The 22,960-nt window shown below is 61.4% G+C and overlaps 3 protein-coding genes across 3 annotated transcripts; 1 reads left to right on the top strand and 2 right to left on the bottom strand.

Annotated features, from left to right (window-relative positions):
- Positions 1–237: 237 nt before the first annotated feature.
- On the top strand, positions 238–2,842 carry B3GALT4 (beta-1,3-galactosyltransferase 4). The gene is made up of 2 exons (XM_054047708.1): positions 238–1,182; positions 1,636–2,842. The coding sequence occupies exons 1-2, from the start codon at positions 806–808 to the stop codon at positions 2,723–2,725; spliced, it is 1,467 nt and encodes a 488-aa protein (XP_053903683.1). The 5' UTR covers positions 238–805; the 3' UTR covers positions 2,726–2,842.
- Positions 2,843–8,814: 5,972 nt separating this feature from the next.
- WDR46 (WD repeat domain 46) lies at positions 8,815–18,076 on the bottom strand. Its single transcript, XM_054046813.1, is given in 17 exon segments — positions 8,815–9,068; positions 9,387–9,500; positions 9,749–9,844; positions 10,110–10,204; positions 10,526–10,673; positions 12,238–12,391; positions 13,055–13,154; positions 13,992–14,127; positions 14,718–14,868; positions 15,231–15,335; positions 15,707–15,768; positions 16,007–16,094; positions 16,335–16,447; positions 16,597–16,677; positions 16,861–17,049; positions 17,869–17,937; positions 17,939–18,076. Coding segments are annotated over 17 exon segments (1,941 nt in total). The 3' UTR covers positions 8,815–8,966.
- A 1,434-nt stretch (positions 18,077–19,510) lies between these two features.
- RPS18 (ribosomal protein S18) lies at positions 19,511–22,958 on the bottom strand. The gene is made up of 6 exons (XM_054047403.1): positions 22,773–22,958; positions 22,042–22,140; positions 21,217–21,303; positions 20,769–20,870; positions 19,983–20,074; positions 19,511–19,624 (listed from the first exon to the last, which is right to left on the bottom strand). The coding sequence occupies exons 1-6, from the start codon at positions 22,941–22,943 to the stop codon at positions 19,549–19,551; spliced, it is 627 nt and encodes a 208-aa protein (XP_053903378.1). The 5' UTR covers positions 22,944–22,958; the 3' UTR covers positions 19,511–19,548.
- Between the last annotated feature and the right edge of the window lie 2 nt (positions 22,959–22,960).

The following is a 22,960-nucleotide window of genomic DNA, read 5'->3' as shown; positions in this document are numbered from 1 at the left end:
ACTCCTGGGTTCTGTCCTTCCCATTCACCCCAGCCCCAGAGCTCCATGCTCAGTGCAGGGATGGGATAGAGATGGCTCTACCCTGCTGGCAGTGCCCCTGGTACCTCCACAGGCAAGGGGCCGGGGCCACGGCTGGTTTGAACGCACCATCTCTGAGCCCCATCTCCTGCTCCGCCTGGGCCAGCCCCTGGTCCGGCTAACCCCGTGGGCAGTGCCGCTAGCAACACGCCGACGCTCAGCACAGTGGTGGGGCAGCGTGATGCAATGAGATGCCCGTGCCCTGGCCCTGCCGATCCAGCCCCTCTCGCCGATGTTGCTCAGCCCAGCTCAGGGACCAGCTGGGGGGAGGGCTGGGGGTGAGCATAGCCTGAGGGGTCAGGGTGGCGTACTGGAGTTGCCCCATAGCACCGTACACCGTGGGGTTCCCCGGCTTGGGGGTGGGGAGAGCAGGAGGGAGTAACCTGTCCCTGAGAGCTCCCAGGCCATGGGGTGGGGGCTCAGTTCATGGTGTATGGATGGGAAAGAGGCGGTGCTGCGTGGAGCGCTGCTGGGGGCTGCAGGCCCATGGTCCCACTCCAGGTGGGGGCTAGTGGCACCCCATTGGTCCAGAGCGCTTTGTCCCCCATTGCCACAGATTGGTATTCCCTTCCCCACTGCCTTAGAGCAGCCCTGGGTCTCAGCCTACAGGTCCCAGCCGTTCCTGCGGGGGCCGATGGACCCCCAAGTGGGGCTTGCTCCTGGGGGCCCTGGCCGGTGAGCCGGTCCTGCAGTGTGCTGGACAGCCCCAGGCACTGCCCCTCCTGACATGGCTGGGCCGGGCTCTAGCAGCCCCCTGTGTGCTGGGGGGGGGGCGGCTTCGGAACCCCCGGGGCCCCCCCAGCTACACCCCAGCGGGCGGGAGGGCAGAGCTGGGGAGAAGAGGGTTGAAGGTGACTGGGGGGCCTGGTGGATGGTCTGTGCACACAGCCACCATATCCCCCGCAGGGCTTGTATTTTCCTGAGTGCCGCTTCCCTAGTGAAATCCGCTCCGCGAGGCAGGGCAGCTCGCGTGACAGGGGATCTGGGTGTGCCCCCGGCACACGCACGGTCCTTACACAGATCTGTGCACACGGCTCACGAGCTTCCGCCGGGGGGTCCGGGGGCACTGACGCAGCGCGGAGCGGAGCGGGGCGGGGCCGGGAGGTGAGCGCGGCTCCTCGGGCCCCCCCTTCGCCCCCTGCCCCCCTCCCCTGCCACGTACTCGCCCCGGCTCCTGCCCCGCGTCCCCCCGGCTCCTGCTCCCTTCCTCCCCTCCGCCGCAGCCCCCCCCCCCGGCTCCTGCCCTCCTCGCCCCTCCCCCGCCACGACCCCCTGGGGCCCTGCCCCCCTTCCCCTCCACGGCCCCCCCGGTTCTTGGCCCCCTCCCCATCCGCCTCCGGCCCCTGCCCCCTCTTCCGCTGCTTACCCCACCCATCCCCCCAAATTTCCATCCCCCCATCCACTGTGCTCCCAGTCCCCCCTCCCCACGATGTGCCTCTGTCTTGCCTTCTCCCTCCATCCACTGCCTCCAAGCGGGTAACTGTGGGCCGGGGTAGTGGGGGGCTCCTACTGGGGGGCTGTTCTGTGCGTGATCCCCCATCTCTCTCTCTCTCTTAGGCAACCTCCACCACCTGCTGACTCCCCCTCACCCCATATGGCCCCCCGGCTCTGCCCCGCCCGGCGCCCCTCTGCCTGGCTGCTGCGGGGGCTGCTGGCAGGGCTGGGGGGGCTGGCGCTTGTGAGCCTCCTGGTTGGGGGCACAGGGGAGGAGCTGCTATCATGGTCACTGGCCCCCTTCCTGGGAGGCGGGGGAGGTTTCCTGCACGCAGACCCCCCCTTGCCTGGCCCCGACTCCTTCCTGCTGCCCAACGTGGACGGCTGCAGGCCCCGGGCCCCCTTCCTGCTGGTGCTGGTGGCCAGCGCGCCGGGGCACACGGCCCAGCGCCAGGCGGTGCGTGCCAGCTGGGGGGGCGCCCACAGGGCCGGGGGGTACCCGGTGCGGACGCTCTTCGCCCTGGGGGCACCGGGCTCGGGCGAGGAGCAGGCCCGGCTGGAGGAAGAGTCCCAGCGGCACGGGGACCTGGTCCAGGGCCGCTTCGCCGACACCTACGCCAACCTGACCCTCAAGACCATGATGCTGCTGGGCTGGGCGGCCGCCCACTGCCCTGGCGCCGCCTTTGTGGTGAAAGTCGACGACGACGTCTTCCTCAACCTGCCCGCCCTGGCCCGCCACCTGGGGGCGCTGCCCAGCCCTCACCGGCTCTACCTGGGCCGGGTCCACTGGCGGGTGCAGCCCAACCGCGACCCCGGCAACCGGCACCACGTCCCGGTCTCCGCCTACCCGGCTGGGGCCTTCCCCCCCTACTGCAGCGGCACGGCCTACGTGCTGTCCGGCGACGCTGCCCTGGGGGTGCTGGGGGCTGCCCCCCACGTGCCTCCCGTGCCCCTGGAGGATGTCTACGTGGGGCTGTGCGCTCGCTGGGCTGGCTTGGCCCCCACCCACACGGCCCGCATGGCTGGATCCACCCACTACCCCATGGACCCCTGCTGCTACGGGGAGGTGCTGTACAGCGTGCACCAGGTGGGCCCTCAATCAATGGCGGCAGCCTGGGCTATGGTGGGGGGAGAAGGGGGAGCCTGTACCCCACTGCATAGGGGGCTGGGGGTGCTGAGGTGCAAGGTGCTAGCCCTGCTGGAGGGTCTGTGAGGGGCAGGGGGGCCTGGGAGCCAGGACTCCTGGGTTCTCTCCCCGGCTCTGGGAGGGGAGGGGGGGCTGGGAGCCAGGACTCCTGGGTTCTCTCCCCGGCTCTGGGAGGGGAGTGGGGGCTGGTGGGTTAGAGCAGGGGGGCTGGGAGCCAGGACTCCTGGGTTCTATCCTCAGCTCTGGGAGGGGAGGGGGGGCTGGGAGCCAGGACTCCTGGGTTCTCTCCCCGGCTCTGGGAGGGGAGTGGGGGCTGGTAGGTTAGAGCAGGGGGGCTGGGAGCCAGGATTCCTGGGTTCTATCCTCAGCTCTGGGAGGGGAGTGGGGTCTAGTGCAGTGATTCTCAATGGGGGGCACATGTGCTGTTGGGGTACACCAAGGTCTTCCAGGGGGTGCATTGTCGCATCTAGAGATTTGCCTAATTTTACAACAGGCTACACAAAAGGTATTAGCCAAGTCAGTACAAACTAAAATTTCATACAGACAATGACGTCTTCATACTGCACTATGTACTATACACTGAAATGCAAGTGCAATGTTTATATGCCAATCAATGTATGTTATGATTGTATGGTGAAAAGGAGAAAGTAGCGATTTGTCAGTAATCGTGGCTGTGACACTTTTGTATGTTGATGTCTGAGTTAGTAAGCAAGTCTATTTTAAGTTAAGTGAAACTTGAAGGTACGCAAGACAAATCAGACCCCTGAAAGGGGTACAGTCGTCTGGAAAGGTTGAGAGCCACGGGCCTAGTGGGGGTGGGGTGGGAGCCAGGACTCCTGGGTTCTAACCCCAGCTGTTAGTGCGATGCTGGTCAATGGCGGCCCGTGGGCCAAATGTGACCCGCCAGCTCACCTTAAAAAAATGTTTGTAACTAAATTCATGAGCAGTGATGTGCGGCCTCTGGCTTCCTTAGTAAGTAATGAACTGGAGCTTAGGTTCTCCAATAGCATCGGCTACGACTGAGTTGGGACGCCGCCTGTTTTATCATTGGTGATGTAAATGGAGCCGGAAACAAATGCGAGGGGGGGAGTAAACATCACAAAGTCGCCAGCGAAAACCAAGCATTTAACCCAAGCTGCACAGCGGATTTTCTCTTTATTATGCCACTTCATTTAAAGGCAAAGCCTTTGTGTTTCCTCTGCCAAACCACTGGATCTGTCTGTAAGGTTGCCACTGGGAGGTGCCACTTTGACTCAAAGCACAGTCACTTCCACACGGCCTGGCCTCCTAGTGGTGCTGCAAAATGTGACAACATTAAAAATCGGAAGTCTTCGTGTCACACTTGAAATGTTCTCACGCGATCAGCAACTGTACAGGGGAAAGCGACGGCTGCCTCTCATTGGAGAATGTGGGCACGAGCTAAAAGGAAAAGGCCTTTCCTGGTTGCCAAGCTTGTGAAGGAGCGCACATTGCTGGAGGAGCTCATTGATGGAGATAAAAACAAAGCTGACATTGTGACTTGTGTGACACAGGTTCCCCTGTCTGATTCCATGGCAGTGCGAAGAGTGGCTGATATTTGTAATTTACGTGGATTGTCTGTCAGCACTACTTTCCGATTTAAAAATGCCAAAAACATGGCTCCTGTGGTGGACAAATCAAGTAATTTAAGTGACGCCCTCCAGCCAGTGCTGTTTGTTAGATTTTATGATGGTGAAATTTTCAAGGTAGAATTTTTATGCTTAATACCATTAGAAACCTACCCCACAGGAAGGAGCATTTTTGGAAAGGTAAAATTTTTTTTGAAAAAAAAAAAGGGTTTAGGTCTGCAGAAAGTAAACTTGCTTGTTACAGACGGAGGTCCCTCTATGAAAGGGAAAGAGATGGCTGTGCTTCACATGTGGCAGTGACACACCCTTAATTAAATACACTTCACTGCATCATTCACCAGACTGGCCTGTGCATAAGTTCTCTGGAGACTTGAAAAAAACAATGGGTATTGTGATGAGATTAATGAAGTACGTATGCTGGCAAACGGGACATCATCCCTGCCCATCCGCTCAACTTCTAGCTTGCAACATTGTCTTTATAAAACTGTTTTACAAGACATTTCAGCCGAATTCAGTGACCTGTTGCAGCATGACTTTCGCTGGTTAAGTAGTGGGATGCATGATACAGGTGTTGTGCGCTTCAAAAAGAAATAATAGAATTCCTTTCAAACCACAAGACCAACGAGGTTGCAAGTTCCTGGAATTTATGAATGATGTCACAAGTGGCTTTTCTGTGCGCTATTACTGGTCACTTGAATTCCTTCAGCTTGCAGCTCCATGGTCGTGCAAGCAGTGTCAGGGATCTGTCTGAAAAACTGTGTGCCTGTCAGAGGAATCTTGAAATCTTTCAGGCAGACTTAACAGGAAAGATGTTGCACTTTACCACATTGCATGTTGTTGCTACAGATGAAACCTCAATGAAAACGCTGCATGAATTCCTAAACAATCTGATCAACATTATTAAAATGGGATTTGAGAATTTTAAAATTCCCAAGGATTTGATTTTATTTGTTGTCTCTGCCGATGGACCTCACCCTTCTGAAGCAAAGATCACTCTTGAGTCTATCAATGAAGGGGCCTTTCTATTAGAAATTGTAAGGCTCCAGAGCTCAGATGTCTTGAAGGCAAAAGCCAGAGAAGCGGGATGTTGCGAGTTCTGGACTCAGTCCGCTGACCAGTTTCAGAATAGCCAGCATCTGGCTTTTAACCGTGTTCGGACCAATGTACCTCTGCGAAGCTGGGTTTTCTGCCATGAACATTATAAAAAACCCAATCACCTGAAGGACGAGCATCTTCATGCATGCATGGGCCTTGGCCTGACCGCCTACAACCCACTCGTCACGCTTGTCCCTGTCACCTCTCCCACTAGCGAGTGCCACAAAGACGGGTAATAATGTTGCGTTATAAACTGTGTTTGAAGATAGAATTACTAATACTTACCGTGCACTCAGGGGCTGTATTTATTGGTAGCTGAAGTGTTTTTTGTCAGACGTGCCAATGGGCTGCTTTGTGTCATAACATTCTCAAAGAGTGGGTAGCTCTCACTGAATATCACTGGGCTAGTGTATTAGAGTTTGGGGGGGTGGGAGGGGGAGAACCAGGACTCCTGGGTTGTGCCCTGGCTCTATGTGAGACACCTGGGGCAAGTCACCAAAGCACTTTGTGCCTCAGTTTCCCATTTGTTAAATGAGACTCTTGCTCTTGTCTAGTAAACTGTGAGTGTGTTGGGACAGTGAGTGTCAGTGTGTGTCTGTGCAGGACTCAGCCAAACCGGGGCCCTGATCTCGGTCAGGGTCTGGGCAGTGCCCGGCCCAATGGTGAGGGGAGGGGGGGCTTGCTCTCACTCATGGGCCTTGCCACGCACAACGAGGGTTGTCATAAACCTACAGATAAGGGCAGCTGTACTGAATCGCTTTACTGGTAAGGGGTTAAGAAGCTCAAATAACCTGGTTGGCACCTGACCAGAAGAACTAATAAGGAAAGCAGATACTTTCAAATCTGGGGGAGGGGGGAGGTTTTGTTTGTGCGCTCTTCTTTTGTTCCAATGGAAAGAGAAGCCAGGCAGGGACAACATCTCCTGAAAATATACCTGGCATAATCCATCTAAGAATTACAGAAATTGTAAGTAATAGCAAGGAAATGTGTTAGATTATCTTTTGTTTTGGCTTGTGAATTTTCCTTGTGCTAAGAGGTAGTTTTATTCCTGTTTTTGTAACTGTGAAGCTGAGTCCCGAGGGGGAATGCTCTGGGTTTTAAATCTTTTTATCACCCTGTAAAGTTACCTTCCATCCTGATTTTTGCAGGTGTGATGCTTTTACTTTTTTGTTTATAATAAAGTTCTTAAGAACCTGATTGATGTTAGTGTCCTCAAGATAGAAGGTTTGGTCTGTGCTCACATTGCAAAACAATTAGTTGGTATGTTAGTCTCAAGCCTCCCCAGGAAAGGGGGTGAAGGGGCTTGGGGGGATATTTTGGGGGGATAGGGATTACAAGGGACCCTTTCCTGAATTTTTGTCTAAATCACTTGGTGGTGGCAGCAATACTGTCCAAGGACAAGGAAAGGAATTTGTGCCTGGGGGAAATTTTTAACCTAAGGTGGTAGAAATAAGCTTAGGGGGTCTTTCATGGGGGTCCCCACGTCTGTACCCCAGAGTTCAGAGTGGGGAGGGAACCCTGACAAGGGCCCTGTGCTGCACCCAGCTCTGGAGAGGTGCCGGGCCATAGACTGAATGGGATGGGGTGTGGTGGTGAGCACAGACTCTGTAATTAGCAGGGATGGGACAGGAGCCCCCCCTTTCCCTCAAGGAGCTGGTACCTGCCCCCTGGGTCCCTGGCAGTGGGTGGGGATGGCAGGCTTGGCGAGCCCTGCCCGATGTCAGTACTAACAGATCTAACGTTGGCCAGGCCTCAGAGCCAGAGAACCATCCGAGCCCTTTGGGACCCATGCTCAGTTCACAGGCTCAGCACCAGCTCGCAGGTGAATGTGCCCCAAGCCACTCAGTGCCGAGGGGCAGGGGTCACCGCCCGCTTCTGCCGGGCCGTGCCGGGCACTGGGCCAGGGACGTATAGCTACCAGGTGAGGCGTTATGTGACGACGCTGACCCTGGGGGTCAGGGATTCATCGCCAGCCAAGGGGAACCCGGGCTTCCCGGCAGCCGGGGGGGAGCCCCACACAGCGGGCGAGGTCTAAGTCCTTAGCGTACACGCAATGTGCCTCAGCAGGCCCATGACCAGACTTATCATTGAACTCGGGCTGGTGGCTGGATCACTAGCTTCCCTGGGGCGGGCACCACCGTGTGTGTGTGTGTGTGTGTGTGAGAGAGAGAGAACTGATGCACGGCCCCGGGGATGTGAGTTTCCCCTGTGTGGTGCATGGTTAACGGGGGGGGGGGGGGGGGTTGTTAAGTGTGGGCTGCTGGAGGCAGGAAAGAACCTTCTGGACTGGGATCAAAGAGGAGTTAGAGGGCTCTGGACGGATCCAGATCCACCTGGCTGTAACTTTCCATTGTCTGTGTTAACTAAAGACTTGCTACGCTGTGTTACAGACATCTAATAAACCTTCCTGCTTTTACACGGCTGGCTGAGAGTCACCTTAGATCGAGGGAGCTGGAGGTGCAGTGCTCCCTTTGAGGGTGCAAGTCTTCCCCGGGTGTCCAACTCAGGTGGAGTCACTATGGGGCACTCACAGCGGGAAGGAGGGATGCTGAAGGCGCCGAGGGTCAGTCCCAGGAGGTGACGCCGAGGGGCTGACCGCAGCGAGAGTGTGACACCCTAAGGGGGCTGATACACAGAAGGGGTCCCCCAGGACTGTCCCAGAGCCGTGCGAGAGCACCGGGCCTGAGGAGCCGTGTCTCAGCGCACGGCCAGTGACCGTTGAGGGGCATTGCTAGGAGGCAAAGCCGGCAGTTGCCCGACTTGCAGCTAGGAAGCGAACGGGCAGCGCGTCGCCATTCTGAAAGCGAACTCTCAGCCATACTGGGGCCTCCCTGGGTCAGCGCCCTGTCCTTGCTCACCCTGGGATAAACGGCTCCAGCTCCACCTTGCGCCCAGCACGGGGGCTGTGACACAACAGCTGAACAGCAGCCGGTCCTGTGCCCAGCGCCCCTGGGGACTCCACGGGGGGCTGGCAGGGGCTACAGCTCATCCCCAGCAGAGCAGGGACGCTGCGGAGTCATTCGCCTGCCTGGCCGGGGGGGGGGGGGGGGAGGGTGCGGGGAAGCTGGCTTGTAGGTTCCCCCCACGCACAGGCTCCGTTCTACTGCAGAGGCATAAAGCAGACGGGGCTCCCGGGGCTGGGCCTGGGCCCAGGAGTCAGGGCCCAGAGGGAGCATTTGCCCGGAGCCAAGCCCCCTCTGCGGCTGGGGGAGGCTGGTCCAGAACCTCCCGCTGACACCCACAAGCCTTTGAATTTCCAGCCTCCCTTGGCTCTGGGCCTGTTTCTCCCCAGCTGGCTGGGTGCGGGTATCGGCTGGGAGCTCTTCTCCCTCCCCGCTGTACAGAGCTGCCCGAGCCCCCGCCAGCCTGCGCTTGGCTCCCAGCCATGCGCCCCTCTGCCCCCCACCTCGAGTAACCCCCTCCCCCTCTCTGCCCCAAACCAGAGCCAGGCAATGCAAACGACAACTTTAATACAAAAATAGCAGGGTGACAGTGCAGGGTGAGTGGGGGACCCCACCCCGCTCCCACCCCAGAGGGGATGGGTAACGCTCGTGACCCCTTTCGCCCCCATGGGGGGCAATCCCCTCCCCCCAGCCTCCCCAAGGCTATTTCTTGAACCGATCCAGCGCTGACCTCTGAGCCCGGGGTGCCGCCTTCGGTTCTCGCTCCGCCGCCTGCTGCTGCTCCAGGCTCTTCCGGATCTTGGTCTGCGGGGAGGGGGAGCGGGGGTGAGCCAGAGACACCCCAGTAAATGGCCCAATGGGGGGGAGCAGCCCTGGGATCCAACCCCCCCACCCCACCCCCCAATTCACAGTGTAATGGAGCCCTGGGGTATGGGGCAGATGCCCCCGGACGTCACTGGCCCAGTCGGACGGGGGAGTTGTGGGGGGCGGGGCACACGGGAAGTCCCTGTTTGAGACAGGAAGTGGAGAGCTGGCTCTCTGGGGTGGGGAGCAAAGCCTGCTGGGTAAGGGCTGGCCCAAGGGCGGATGGGACGGACAGGTGGACAGTACGGACGGATGTACCCGCTGCTCCTGGTTCGCCACCTTCTTCTTGCGCCGCAGGAGACTCCCAGCTGAGCTGCGTCCCTTCAGCTTCCGGCGCGGCTGGAACGCCGGCTTGGCCTGGGGGTCGAAGCCCTGGGGGTCGGGAAGGAGTGTGAGAGAGAGTCCTCCTGCATCCCACCATGCACCACGGCGCCCCCCCCCCCCTCCCCACGCTCCTGACATGCCACAGCAACCGTGACATGCCTGGTCCCCACTGTCCACCCGCCCCCCACAATGCACCACGGTGCCCCCCCCCCGCTTCCCACAACGCACCACGTTGCCCCCCCCCGCTTCCCACAATGCACCACGGTGCCCCCCCCCCCCCCTCCCCAGTCGCTCACCAGCCGCTCCACTCGCTCCTGGTGCTTCTGCTCCATGGTGATGGCGTCCACCCGGCCCAGCTGCCCCGGGTCCAGCGTGATCAGCTCCGACGGGATCTGCCGGGGGCCAAGCTGTTAGGGGGGCCCGGACCACCCAGGCTCCCCATTCCCATGACACCACCCCTCCTGGCGGTGCCCCACCAGACATCCCAGCTACCCACCCTGGTGTCCCCTCCCCCCAGCATCAGCTCCCTTGGCCCCGGAGCAGTGGCCCCCCACTGAGATCCAGCTGCCCCCCAGCTGGGGCTGCATGGGGGAGGGCAGGGCGGCGGGGGCGGGAGAGGGCTGAGTATTGTGTGCAGGGGTGGGGAGATGACGTTACCTTCTCCAGCAGGGCCTTGACCTCCCACTCCTGCCGTTGCTTCCGGCTCCGGAACGGGTTGTTCTCCAGCGCGTCGAAATTTGCCTGTCCAGCACCTGGGGGGTATGGGAGGAGAGGAGACAACAGGAGGTTAGTGGGGGCAGGGAGCCATCCCCCCTCTGCCATGGACAGACACACAGCCGTGCCAGGCCCCCGCAGGCTGTAGCAGGGGGCACATGACAGGCATGTCAGCTACCGGGCACATGGGGAGTTGTGGGGAGCCATACCTGGCACCAGGAGGCTGGTGACGCTGTGGGGGATTGGGGGGTGGTACTGGGAGGGGCGCTATGGGGGGTCCATACCTGGCACCAGGTGGCTGGTGACACCATGGGGGATTGGGGGGTGGTACTGGGGGGGGCGCTATGGGGGGTCCGTACCTGGCACCAGCAGGCTGGTGAAGCCGCTGCCGTGCCCTACGCCCAGCACGTCCTCGAAGGGGCAGAAGCGCAGGCCGTGGGCCGCCTGGGGCAGGGTGTGCGACAGGTAGGGCTTGTGAGGCGGCTGCACGGGCACGTCCCGGTACACCTGGGGGGAGGGAGCAGACATGGGGGATCAGTGCCTGCAGCAGGGCCTGGCTCACAGGGGGTGTTAAAGCACAGGGCAGTCCGAGCTCCCCCTTGGGTGGTGCTCAGGTTGGGGATGGGGGACAGACGGGGCCCAGGCTCATAAGAACGTCCACACTGGGTCAGAGCAACGGTCCATCTAGCCCAGTATCCTGTCTACCGACAGTGGCCAGTGCCAGGTGCCCCAGAGGGAATGAACAGAACAGGGAATCATCAAGTGATCCAGCCCCTGTCGCTCATTCCCAGCTTCTGGCAAACAGAGGCCAGGGACACCATCCCTGCTCAACCTGGCTAATAGCCCTTGACGGACCTATCCTCCAGGAACTTATCTAGTTCTTTTTTGAACCCTCTTATAGTCTTGGCCTTCACAACATCCTCTGGCAAGGAGTTCCACAGGTTGACTGTACGTTCTGTGAAAAAATACTTAAACCTGCTGCCTATTAATTTCCTTTGGTGATCCCTAGTTCTCTACACCAATCATGATTTTATAGACCTTAATGATATATCCCCTTAGCCATCTCTTTTCCAAGCTGAAAAGTCCCAGTCTTATTAATCTCTCCTCATACGGTAGCCATTGCAAACCCCTAATCATTTTTGTTGCCCTTTTCTGAACCTTTCCCAATTCCAATATATCATTTTTGAGATGGGGTGACCACATCTGTGCACAGTATTCAAGATGTGGGCGTACCATGGATTTTTATAGAGGTAACACAATATTTTCTGTCCTATTATCTATCTCTTTCCTAATGATTTGCAACATTCTGTTCGCTTTTTTGACTGCCGCTGCACATTGAGTGGATGTTTCCAAAGAACTCTCCACAATGACTCCAAGATCTCTTTCTTGAGTGGTAACAGCTAATTCAGACCCCATCATCTTGTATGCATGATTGGAATTATGTTTTCTGACGTGCATTACTTTGCATTTATCAACACTGAATTTCATCTGCCATTTTGTTGCCCAGCCATCCAGTTTTGTAGGACCCCTTTGTAACTCTTCACAGTCTGCTTTGGACTTAACTATCTTGAGTAGTTTTGTATCATCTGCAAATTTTGCCACCTCACCGTTTACCCCTTTTCCCAGATCATTTATGAACATGTTGAATAGGACTGGGCCCAGTGCAGACCCCTGGGGGACACCACTAGTTACCTCTCTCCAAAGCAGTGCCCAGCTTCTTCTTTTTTTCCCCCTTTTTTTTTCGGGGGGGGGGGGGGGAAGGGGGGGAGTGGGAAGTGGGTTTGAGCAATCCCCAGTCTGCGGGGGAAGGATGCAGGGCGGATGGGGCCCTGCTGAGTCCAGTGAGAGCAGGGGGACGTCCCAGAGTATAAGGGTCCCTCCTTTACCTGCACCACGACCCCACAGCTACCCCCAGCTGGCTGAAGGCCCAGTGCCGGTGTGTGCGGGGAGTGGGGGGGTGCGGGTGTGTGCGGGGAGTGGAGGGGTGCGGGTGTGTGCGGGGAGTAGGGGGGTGCGGGTGTGTGCGGGGAGTAGGGGGGTGCGGGTGTGCAGGGGGAGGCGGAATCGTTACCTGCACCACGTCCCCGCAGGCGGCTGCCAGCAGCCCCCGCTGGCTGAAGCTCAGGTGCCCGGCGCCCACGGGCAGCACCAGCGACTGCAGGGGCTGATACGCCCGGAGGTCGTAGACACGCAGCTTCCGGTCCAGCCCCGACGTCGCCATGAACCTGGGGGGAGACAGGGAGAGACCACAGCGTGACCCCCCCGACCCTCCAGTGTCACCCTCCAAGACCCCCCTCCTCTCCCACTCCAGCCCCGACGTCGCCATGTACCTGGGGGGAGACGGGGAGAGACCACAGTGTGACACCCCCACCCCCCACCAGCCCTGACATCACCATGTATCTGGCGGGAGGCGGGGGCAGACCCACACTGACACCCCCCCCAGTGTCACCCCCAAGCCCCACCCATCCCACCCCAGCCCCGACGTCACCATGTACCTGGGGAGAGATGGGGGGAGACCACAGCCTGACCCCCTACATCCTCCTCCTCTCCCATGCCAGCCCCGACATCGCCATGTACCTGAGGGGAGGCGGGGAGAGACCCACAGCGTGACCCCCCCACCCTCCAGTGTCACCCTCCAAGCCTCCCCTCCTCTCCTACCCCAGCCCCGACATCGCTATGTACCTGGGGGGAGGTGGGGAGAGACCCATAGAGTGACCCCCCCTCCATATTCCACCCCTGCCCTGATGACACCATGTAGCTGGGGAAAGTGGGGGGAGACCCCCCCCCAGCTGCCCTCCTTCCCCCACATGCACCCCTGCAGCCCCCTTTCCTTGCTCACCCCTCAGGTCCCCTCCCCACCACAGAAGGGCTGCCCCCCAGTCACTCACGTTCCGGAGCTGTCGACGGCCACGGCCCGGACCCCCCCTTGGTGGCACAACATCCGGACCAGGGGTTCCTTGACGTTGGGGCTCCACAGGGTCACTGTGCCTGGGGCGGGACACAGAGCACGAGGAGTTAATGGTGGGGGGGTCACCCCCCACCAGGCACAAGGGGTTAACGAGGGGTGGAGGGGATGGACAGGGCCAGGTTCACTGCTGGGGGCGGGCGCACGCTAAGGGGGAGTCATAGCACTGGGTCTGACTGACCAGGCCAGGCTACGGGGGGGAGGGGGGGGACGGGATGGGGCCAGGGGTCCCTAGGGCAGAATGGGGCCACGCTGAGCCCAGTGCATGCTGGGAGGTTGATGGAACGTCCCTGTCTGAGCCTGCCGGGGGGGTGGGGGGCTGGGCCCTGCTGGGGGGGTGGAGTGGGGATAACACACTGACACACATAGGGCCTGAGGGCCCCGGGAGAAACGCTCCTAGCAGTGTGGGGCAGGGGATGATGGCGCAGGGGTGGGTCTCACTGCTGCTGTACCCACAGTGGATGATGGCGCTGGCCAGGCTGCGGGTTGGTTATGGGGTACTGGGGCGTCAGGGGATTATGATGGGGCACAGGGAGGTCTCACTGTTGCTTTGCCCTGGTGGACAAGGGCAGTGGCTGGGTGGGTGGTTGGTTATGCAGTACAGGGGGGTAGCAATGGGGTTGGGGGCGGGGTTGGGGGTTAGCGGTGGGGTTGGAGTCGGGACGGGGTTGGGGGAAGAGTTGGGGGTAGCAGTGGGGGTAGCGGTGGGTTTGGGGACGGGGTGGGGTAGCAGTGGGGCTGGGGAGTAGCAATGGGGACAGGGGTATTGGTGGGGTTGGAGTCGGGATGGGGTTGGGAGTAGCGGTGGGGAAGCAGTGGGGCGGGGGAGTAGCAATGGGGCAGGGTTGGGGCAGTCTCACCATTGCTGTGTCCCAGGTGGACGATGGCGTTGGCCGGGTTCTGCCCCATCACGCCCAGGCGCCCCCCCCGGGTGCAGATGGTGGCAACTTCCTTCCCCACCGAGATGTCCAGGTACTGCAGGAACCCCGTCTCGCTCTGCACGGGGTACGAGGGATCAGTGGGGCACCGGCCCCCAAACCCTGGCGCCCAGGCCCACTCCCCGCTTTACCGCATTGGCCAGCAGGAGCCCTGGTGTCCGGGCCCCCCCTCTTTCGCTGTGGTGAGCAGCAGGAACCCCGGCATCTGGACCCCCACACAGTGGGACCCCCCCCATTCACCGTGATGACTAGCAGAACCCCCCTCCCCCCCGCTCACCGCGGTGGCCAGCAGGAGCCCTGGTGTCCGGGCCCCCCCCTCTTTCGCTGTGGTGAGCAGCGGGAACCCCGGCATCTGGACCCCCACACAGTGGGACCCTCCCCATTCACCGTGATGACTAGCAGAACCCCCCTCCCCCCCGCTCACCGCATTGGCCAGCAGGAGCCCTGGTGTCCGGGCCCCCCCTCTTTCGCTGTGGTGAGCAGCAGGAACCCCGGCATCTGGACCCCCACACAGTGGGACCCCCCCCATTCACCATGACGACTAGCAGGACCCCCCCCCCCCCCCGCATTTCACCGCGGTGGGCAGCAGGACCCCCTCCCCCCCCGCTCACCGCGGTGGCCAGCAGGACTCCCCTCCCCCCCGCTCACCGCGGTGGCCAGCAGGAAGTGGTAGGGCAGGAACTCCATGCGCAGGACCCCGTTGAAGCGTTTCAGGCAGTTCAGCTCCACGCCCTGGTTGTCGTAGACGTAGAGCCAGCGCCGCTGGGCCACCGCGAACATGGTCTCGGTGTGCAGCCACCTGGGGACGGGGGGGTGAGATGGGGGAGGGGACGACGTGTCCCATTGCACGGCTCAGCCCGTGTGCAACCTGGCAAACACTGCTTGTGCAACACGCCCCCTCGTGCAACCCAACCAGCCTCCCCAGCCATGGGCGGGCAGGGATGTGCACACTCGCTTTCCCAATGCACACCCACATGTGCAATGGGCACGTCCTGCTGATGCACCGTTACACCTGCAGGGAGCAGTGGATGCAGCCCCCAGCCCTCCCGGACTCCTCCGTGTTGCACACCCCCTGGTCGCCCATCCGCGTTGCCTCCGCCCCCGCCCCCCCCGGCCGCTCATGTGCCCATCTGTGTCGCATGCCCTCAGTCGCACACTCACGTGACGTCAGTGACCGTCTCCATGACGTTGATCTCACATAGCAGTGACTTGGTTTGCCAGTCCAGGGCTGCCACGTGGCCCCGCCGGCCCCCCAGCAGCAGGTGCCTGTGGGGGGAGATGGGAGGGATGAGGGGAGCAGCCGGGGAACCCCCTGGCCATGGACCGGGGAGACTCATCTTCTAACACACACAATCCAGTCTCCGTATGTCTCCTGACCTGCTCCTATGGAATCCTGCTGGGACCCCCAGAGCAGCTCAGGGGAGGCCCGTGGGGTTAGGGGTCCCTGACGCAGACCCTCCCCCACACAGGAGAACCCAGTCGGGCCCTGCCTCTTCAACCGCTCCCCAGAAGACCTGCCACCTAGGTACAGCCAGCCAACCCCCCACTCCTTCCCCACTGATTCCCACCTGCCCCATGGGTCCCCCTCCCTCCTACTCTCCCCCCACATGCTCCTCCCTGCCCATCCCCCCACTCACCGGCCAGGTCGGGTATAATCCATCCGGTAGGGGCCAAACTGGTTCAGCGTCAGCTCAAAGTGCTATGGGGGGTAGAGACCTGGTTAGACACAGCACAGGGACCACCAACCCTGGGTGAACCCCCCAGAGACGCTGCCCCGGGATCCCCCCGTGACCCCCCTGCACCACTGAGATGCTCCTGTGATCCCCCCCAATACTGCCCAGTGACCCTCCCCACATCCTAGGGGTGACCCCCTCCCCCTGCCATTCCCCCCACCTCACGACACCCTCCACCCCCCGGTGTGTGGGGGCATCTCTGACCTTGGTGGCGCTGGCGATGTCGGCAGCCTCAGCGATGTCGACCTGGGCGATGGTGCAGGTGTCTTCGCCGGGGTCCCCCTCCAGGAACCTGCAGGGGGAGGGGGTGAGAGCTGGGAATGGACAGCACTGGTGGGGGAGGGGAGCCGGCCAGGATCGGGGGCATGTGTATGGAGTTAAGGGGGTGTGTGTATCACCCATCCCATGGGGGTGGGGGAGAACCAGCGGGTAGCCCCGGCTCAAGTGGCAGCACCGGGCGGGGGCCCGAAGGTAGCAGATGATGGGGGCACTGGGGCAGCTGCCCCAGCTCCGGGGGTGGGGGGGGACTCACCCTGGCTCCTCGGGCAGCAGCAGCTCCATGCGCGCGGCCTGCTGCGCTGCCAGCTCCACCTTCTGATCCAGCGAGGCCAGATGGTCCCGGAGCCGCCGGCTGGACGCCCCTGCCTGGGGCGGTGGACAGACGGACAGACAGACGGGGTGAGAGCCGCACGTGGCCCCGTCCCTCCCGCCCCCCACCACCGGGGGTCAGTAACTGCCCGGCAACCCCCAGAGACCCAGCTGCCCCCCCGATTTCCACCACGCCCTCAACTCACCAGCTGCGATTTCTGGCCCCGCTGGAATTTCTTCACCTTGTGGCGAGAGAGGGGGGCGGCTCCGGGGAACGGGTCCCTCTTCTAGGGAGAGAGAGAGACACACAGACAGACAGACGGAGGGTGGGGGGGCCTGCTACGGGCCCCCATCCCCCCCAGAGCCCCAACGGTACCCCCTTTTGTCGTGCAATCCCCCGGCCCTCGTCCCCCCGAACTCAGCTGCCCCTCCTCCCCCCATGGCCAGCCCCCCAACATTCCCAGCCTTACCCCAGAGATCCGGCCTGCGGCCTCTGACGCCCGCGGCCCCTTTCTGGCCTCCAGGCTCCCCTTTGCCCCAGCCCTTGGCCTGGTCTTCTCATTGCGACGACGCCTCTTGGCCTTGGAGGGGGCAGCTGCGGGGGGGTCCGGCTGGGGGGCCCCTTCCCAGTAGCGCTGCAGCTTCTTTGTCGTCGTCTTCTTCGGGGGGGTGCGGGGCAGAGAAAGGGGGGATGAATCGTGGGGGAGAATCAGTTACCCCCAGCTCGGGAGGTGGGGAGATTGGTGAGGGGGTGAGACATGGGGGGAGTCAGTTCCTCCAGCTGGGGGGTGGGGAAGGGCACAGAGGACAGGGACTAAAAACTGCCCCCCAGTTTGTGGGGAGATACCTGCCCCACAGGGCAGAATAGCCAGCCACTCCCATTGGTCTGATGGGGAGTGCCCCCCACCACATAGGGGCAGAACCACCAGCCACAACACATAGTCGGGGGGGGGGGGGAACTGCCCTCCAACCCCCCCCCAGGGAAAGACTTGCACCCTTAACCCAGCAAGGGTCTAGGTGCCCCAGACGTGTCCCCAGGGCTGCCCCTGGAAGAGGGCCAGCCCTGCCCCCCAGATCACTCCTCGCGGGACACCCCACGGATACAGCCAGCCCCTCCCCCGTGTCCCCAAGTTACTAGAGTTGTCGTAGAGACCCCGCCGCCCCACAGACATAGGGGCAATAAACTCCCCCTCAAACCCCTGTAATTGGGTGTTCGCCCCCTGGATGCACCCGACTCGAGTTAGTGACCTGCCCCCTCCCTGCTCATGACACGGGGTAACCACCGCCCCCCCCGGGGGAATCCCCGCCCCACAGACACGGGGGGGAGAGGTAACCTCCACCCCCTCCACGGGGAATCCCCGCCCCACCGACACGGCGGGGGGGGAACTGCCCCCCCGGGGGAATCCCCGCCCCACAGACACGGGGGGGGGGGAACTGCCCCACTCCCGAGGGGAGGGGCTCACTGCCCCGGCACTCACCTTCTTGCCCCCCCCGGCTGGCCCCCCCTGCGCCCCGCTCCCAGCCACCGCCTCCATCCTCAGCGCCTGGAACCACGTGCAGCCTCCAGCTGCGGGCCAGGCTCTTCCGGTCCCGGCCGCCGCATCCAATCACGGAGCGAGGCGACTGAGCCCGCGGCCAATCAACGCGGCGACAACCCGCCCGGTAGTGAAGCCGTACAGGTGACATCATGGGTGAGGGCAACTATCCGGCCGCTGAGACGCGGGGCTGGACGAAAGGGCGAAGTCAAGCGGCGGCCATGTTGGATGAGGGCACAGGCCTAGACTATCCCATACAGACCCATGAGCAGGGAGGCCAGTGAATTCAGCACAGCCCACGTGATAGTGGGGAACTCACTAGGGTCACAGTATCAAGGGGTAGCCGTGTTAGTCTGTATCTACAAAAACAACAAAGAGTCTGGTGGCACCTTAAAGACTAACAGATTTATTTGGGCATAAGCTTTCGTGAGTAAAAACCTCACTTCTTCGGATGCATAGAGTGAAAGCTACAGATGCAGGCATAGAGTGAAAGCACTCTATGCATCCGAAGAAGTGAGGTTTTTACTCACGAAAGCTTATGCCCAAATAAATCTGTTAGTCTTTAAGGTGCCACCAGACTCTTTGTTGTTTTTACTAGGGTCACAGGGATGCAGTCACCTCTGGGGAGGGGTAGGTTTCACAGATTCCAAGGCCAAAAGGGATATTTGTGCCTATCTAGTCTGACCCCACGGCAGCGAGCGGCCCCACCATAACCCCTAGCACAGAATTCGTTTTAGAGAAGCAGCCAATCCTCATTTAAAACCCCACCATTGACCTCCCGCAGCCTAGCACTGGACGGCCTTTTTCATTCCTCTCTTCGTTCCCAAGGCTCTTCTCTGACTCCCCCAGCTTATCAACAGCCTTCTGGAATTGCAGGCAGCAGAACTGGACACCCCCTTCCAGCCGCGGCTGAGCCAGGGCCCCCTCCGGAGGGAAAATAACCTCTCTGTTCACAACTCCCCTTTCTGCATCTCGGCATCCCATGAGCGCTTCTGGCCAGCATCACACGGGCAACCCATGTGCAGCTGATTATCCACCATGACCCCCACATCTTTTTCAGAGCCCCCTTGTCCCAGGACAGTCCCCCATGGCATGTTCCCACTCCCCTAATTTGGGCACAGGGACCCACCTCACCTGCAGCTGCCCGAGGTGGGGCATGGGGGCTGTTTATGCAGGGAGCCCTGGAGGGGCACAGCTATGGGTGGGGTGAGGTGCAGGGTCTGAAGCACTGCACACAGGCCACAAAGAAGACTCCTGTACCCCTCCCCCAATTGGGGGTACAGCAGGATGCAGAATGGAACCCCGCACTGCTGCCCCAACACCGCTGGGGCCTGCACTGACCACCCTTACCCTGTTCACAAGGGGAAAGGGCCCCCTGAGACCCAGCCCCACACCAACCCCCTCCACCCTACGGAATCTTTGGGGCCCAGGCCAGAATGATGATTGCCCAGCTGGGCCCTATGCCCAAGTTTACTCCTCCCCATTGCCCTTCCACTGAGGCGATGACAACCCCCCAATCTCTCCCCATTGGGGGTCGATCCCTAGTCGCAAAGATCCCCCCACACACACAGAGCGAGGAGGCAGCTCTGAGAACAGCACTTTATTGCAGACACAGGGCAGACACTACTTCTTCTTGGACACACCGACGGTTCTGCCCCGGCGCCCGGTCGTCTTGGTGTGCTGGCCCCGCACGCGCAGCCTGGGGAGAGAGGGGAGTGAGATGGGACCAGACCCCGGCCCACCCTGCTGCTGCTCCCCGGTTCCAGACCTGCCCCCCAACTCTGAAACCACCCTCCAGCCAACTCCCTATGGCCCTGCACCCCCAGCTCTGCATCGTCCCATAATCCCCTGCTACACCCACATGCAAAGGCTCTGCGCCCAGTCCCCCCTCCCCTTATCCAGCCCAATGACCCCCTTTATCTTCACCCACCTGTCCCCACTGCACAGCAAAGGATGAAGGGGACCCCCCCCCCATCTCCCAGGGAGTAGGCAAAAGACACCCCCCGTTCATTAGGCCCCACCATTCACCCCTCCCACAGCTCTCGCTCCTCTCGTACCCCCAGAAGTGGCGCAGGCCCCGATGCGCCCGGATTTTCTTTAGCCGCTCCAGGTCCTCACGCAGTTTGTTGTCCAGCCCGTTGGCCAGAACCTGAGGAGAGAGACATGGGGGAGGGGAGGTCAGGCACAGCTGGACTGGCTCAGAGACACCCAGCCCAGCTTCCCTCTGCAATAGGGGCCAGCGCCAGCTGGGGCAGAGCCCCACAGGAGCAGCTGTGGGACAATCTACCCCAAGTCAGGGCTCGTCCTGATCTGGGATCGTCAGAGATCGGCTCAGGCCCTGCAGCGCGAGGTTTGAGATCCCTGCCCGTTGTCAGCATGAACTGGTCCAGCCCTGGATAGTCTGTGAGCCACAGAAACGGCCAGTCCCTCTGTGAACCTGGCTCAGCGACATCCTGTGGCAGTGAGTTCCACAGGCTAAGTACAGGGCACATATGAAAAAGTCTTTCCTTGTAGCAGGTTTGAACTTGTCCCCTTTCAATTCCATGGCGTCTCCCCTCATCCTCACCCTCACGACCAGAGTCAGGGAGGCCAGAAGCCCCTGATCCGCCCCTCTTGAGTGCAGAGGGCATGCATGCTGGGACAGGATTCTTGTTAACTTTGCAGTGACAGCCAATGGGCTGGTGCCCCCCCAACGCATTGGGGTGACAAAGTCCCCTGCTGCCTATGGGACCCGAGAACAGCCCCTGCAGTGCGGGGAGGAACAAGCCCAGCCCCACACTGCTCTGAACATCAGAGCCCCCGCAAACACACACCCAGCGATGGGCTCTGCACCCCGCTCTCACCTGGCTGTATTTGCCATCTTTGACGTCCTTCTGCCTGTTGAGGAACCAGTCGGGGATCTTGTACTGCCGGGGGTTCTGCATGATAGTGATGACACGCTCCACCTGTGGGGGGCGCAGAGATGGGGTCAGGCAGGGGGCTCCCCTCATCCCAGAGAGACCTCCCTCCTTCACCCCAGACATCCCCCCTCCGAGACATTCCCACGCTCGACGCCAACCTCCACCTAGATACCACAAGAAACCCACCCCCACCACAGACACCCCTCAGCTGGCTCCCAGATACACCCCAAGCCTCAGCCGCCCCCCCCCCCCCCCCAGGTCCCCAAGTGAGAGCCATACCACCTTCATCCCAGAGACCCCAGCTTCCCTTAGACCCCCCCACCCCATCTGAGACAAGTGCCACCCCCCCATAGTCCCAGAGAGACCACCCCTGCCCTCCCCGCTTGCTCACCTCATCCTCTGTCAGCTCCCCAGCCCTCTTGGTCAGGTCAATGTCCGCTTTCCTCAGCACCACATGGGCGTAGCGCCGACCCACACCCTGGAAGGGGGAAGAAACATTAAGAAAGCCGCAGGGCGGGGACTCAGTACCCCCCACCACATAAAGTTCCTGGGAAGCTCAGTCTCTGATGCTGAGAGCAAGACCCCCCGCCCCCTGGACAGAAGAACCTGCTTCAAGAGACACCCATGGTACGACCCAGCTTTAACACCCCCCCCCCATACATGTCTCCATATACCCCCCACCCTTGCCCATGTAAGACAGACAAACCGCGGGATCGAACCTGGGGCCTCTACTGCATGAGCTAAACGCCACTGGGCTGTTAGCCACAGCTGTAGACTCGTTAATCTCGCTCTCTGAGTGGTCTCGGTGCCACTAGATGGGACAGACACCACACCCCGGAGGTGGGTGGGTTACACCCGCACCCCGCTCAGTGAGACCTTGTGACAGGGAGTTCCCCAGGCTAACTGCAGGCGTGAGAACCTTTGGGAGCCTGACCCCCTTCTCCATCCCAGCTGTGCAGCACCTCTCCTTCCGCTGGCCTGCCCGCTCCACCACACAGGGTCAGCCCTGACCCCTAAGTCTTAGAGGGGGCACCCACACCAGCACCCCATCTCCCCAGGGAGGGCCCCCCATGGATGCACACAGAGGCACTGGGATGTTTTTGACGTTCTCTCTCTGGTACAGAAATCCCAGGGCTGACGGCAGGGACACCCAGCCATGCCCCATGGGGGGGGGGGGGGGGGGGGGGGGGAGAGATACACCCCACAGCCCCCTCACCTTGATAGCGGTGATGGCAAAGGCGATTTTCCGTCGCCCATCTATGTTGGTGTTGAGCACTCGCAGGATGTGCTGGAATTTCTCAGGGATCACAAGAGACTGCGGAGAAAAGGAGCGGGGGGTGTGTATCAGCACAGGAGACCTGTCCCCTATCAATGCCCCCCCACTGGGGACACACGCCCCACAAGGCAGGGGTCAGCCCCAACCCTCTCCTCCAGGATGCAGCACCCCCCAGACCTGGTTGTTACATATAGCGGCCAGCCCCCCGCCCCCCCCCCCACATACCAGCCTTGTCTCCAGTGCAAGTCGCCCGAAGCCCCCAAATCCTCCCCAGCAGCCAGCCAGCCTCCCCGCCCCCCCCTCCTACCCCCCAGCAGCCAGCATGTCCCAGCCTCCCCCCGCCGCCGGGCCAGTTCCCCAGGAGCCCCCTACTCCTCTCCCCGCAAAGCCCCGCTTCCATCCTTCCCAGGGTGGGCTGGCGGCCCCACTGCCCCCTGCTGGGGGCGGATAGACCCCGCTCCCCCCCCCCCCATTCCCCCCCCGGTCTGATCGCAGCTGCTCCCCCCAGGCCCCTTCGTGCCCCCTATCGGCTCCCCAGGGAGCCCCCAGCGGGAAATGGGGGGCGCCCCGGAAAGCCCCGGCTCCGCCCTCTCGGACAAGCCCCCGCCGGCCCCGCTGCCCCCCTCCCCGGGGCGGATGAACCCAGATTCCCCCCCTCCCCCCGCTCTCACCATGGCGGCTACTCCGCGCTCTAGTCTCACCCCGTCCGGAAGAGAGAGAGGAAGTGACGCGCTGCCTCTTATAGACACTCCCCCTACAGGCAGATAAACTTCCGGTCGGGGCAGTTCACCTTCCGGCAGAGCAGACAGACTTCCGCTTCTCCCCGGAGTCTTTCCGGTCATCCTCCCGCAGAGTTCCA

Source organism: Malaclemys terrapin, chromosome 13, assembly GCF_027887155.1.
Source record: "Malaclemys terrapin pileata isolate rMalTer1 chromosome 13, rMalTer1.hap1, whole genome shotgun sequence".
In the NCBI taxonomy this organism is placed as follows: domain Eukaryota; kingdom Metazoa; phylum Chordata; order Testudines; family Emydidae; genus Malaclemys; species Malaclemys terrapin.
Note: the sequence above shows the minus strand (reverse complement) of the source record. Positions and strands in the feature narration are given on the sequence as shown.

Bases quoted from the DNA above. Each gene is read 5' to 3' on its own strand.
- RPS18 (XM_054047403.1), bottom strand. From the start codon at position 22,943: ATGACCGGAAAGACTCCGGGGAGAAGCGGAAGTCTGTCTGCTCTGCCG. The intron at 20,075-20,768 runs GTGAGAGCGGGG...CTCTCTCCTCAG, and splicing joins AAGATGGCAAATACAGCCAG to GTTCTGGCCAACGGGCTGGA. The intron at 19,625-19,982 runs GTACGAGAGGAG...CTCTCTCCCCAG, and splicing joins GGCCTGCGCCACTTCTGGGG to GCTGCGCGTGCGGGGCCAGC.
- B3GALT4 (XM_054047708.1), top strand. From the start codon at position 806: ATGGCTGGGCCGGGCTCTAGCAGCCCCCTGTGTGCTGGGGGGGGGGCG. The intron at 1,183-1,635 runs GTGAGCGCGGCT...TCTCTCTCTTAG, and splicing joins GAGCGGGGCGGGGCCGGGAG to GCAACCTCCACCACCTGCTG.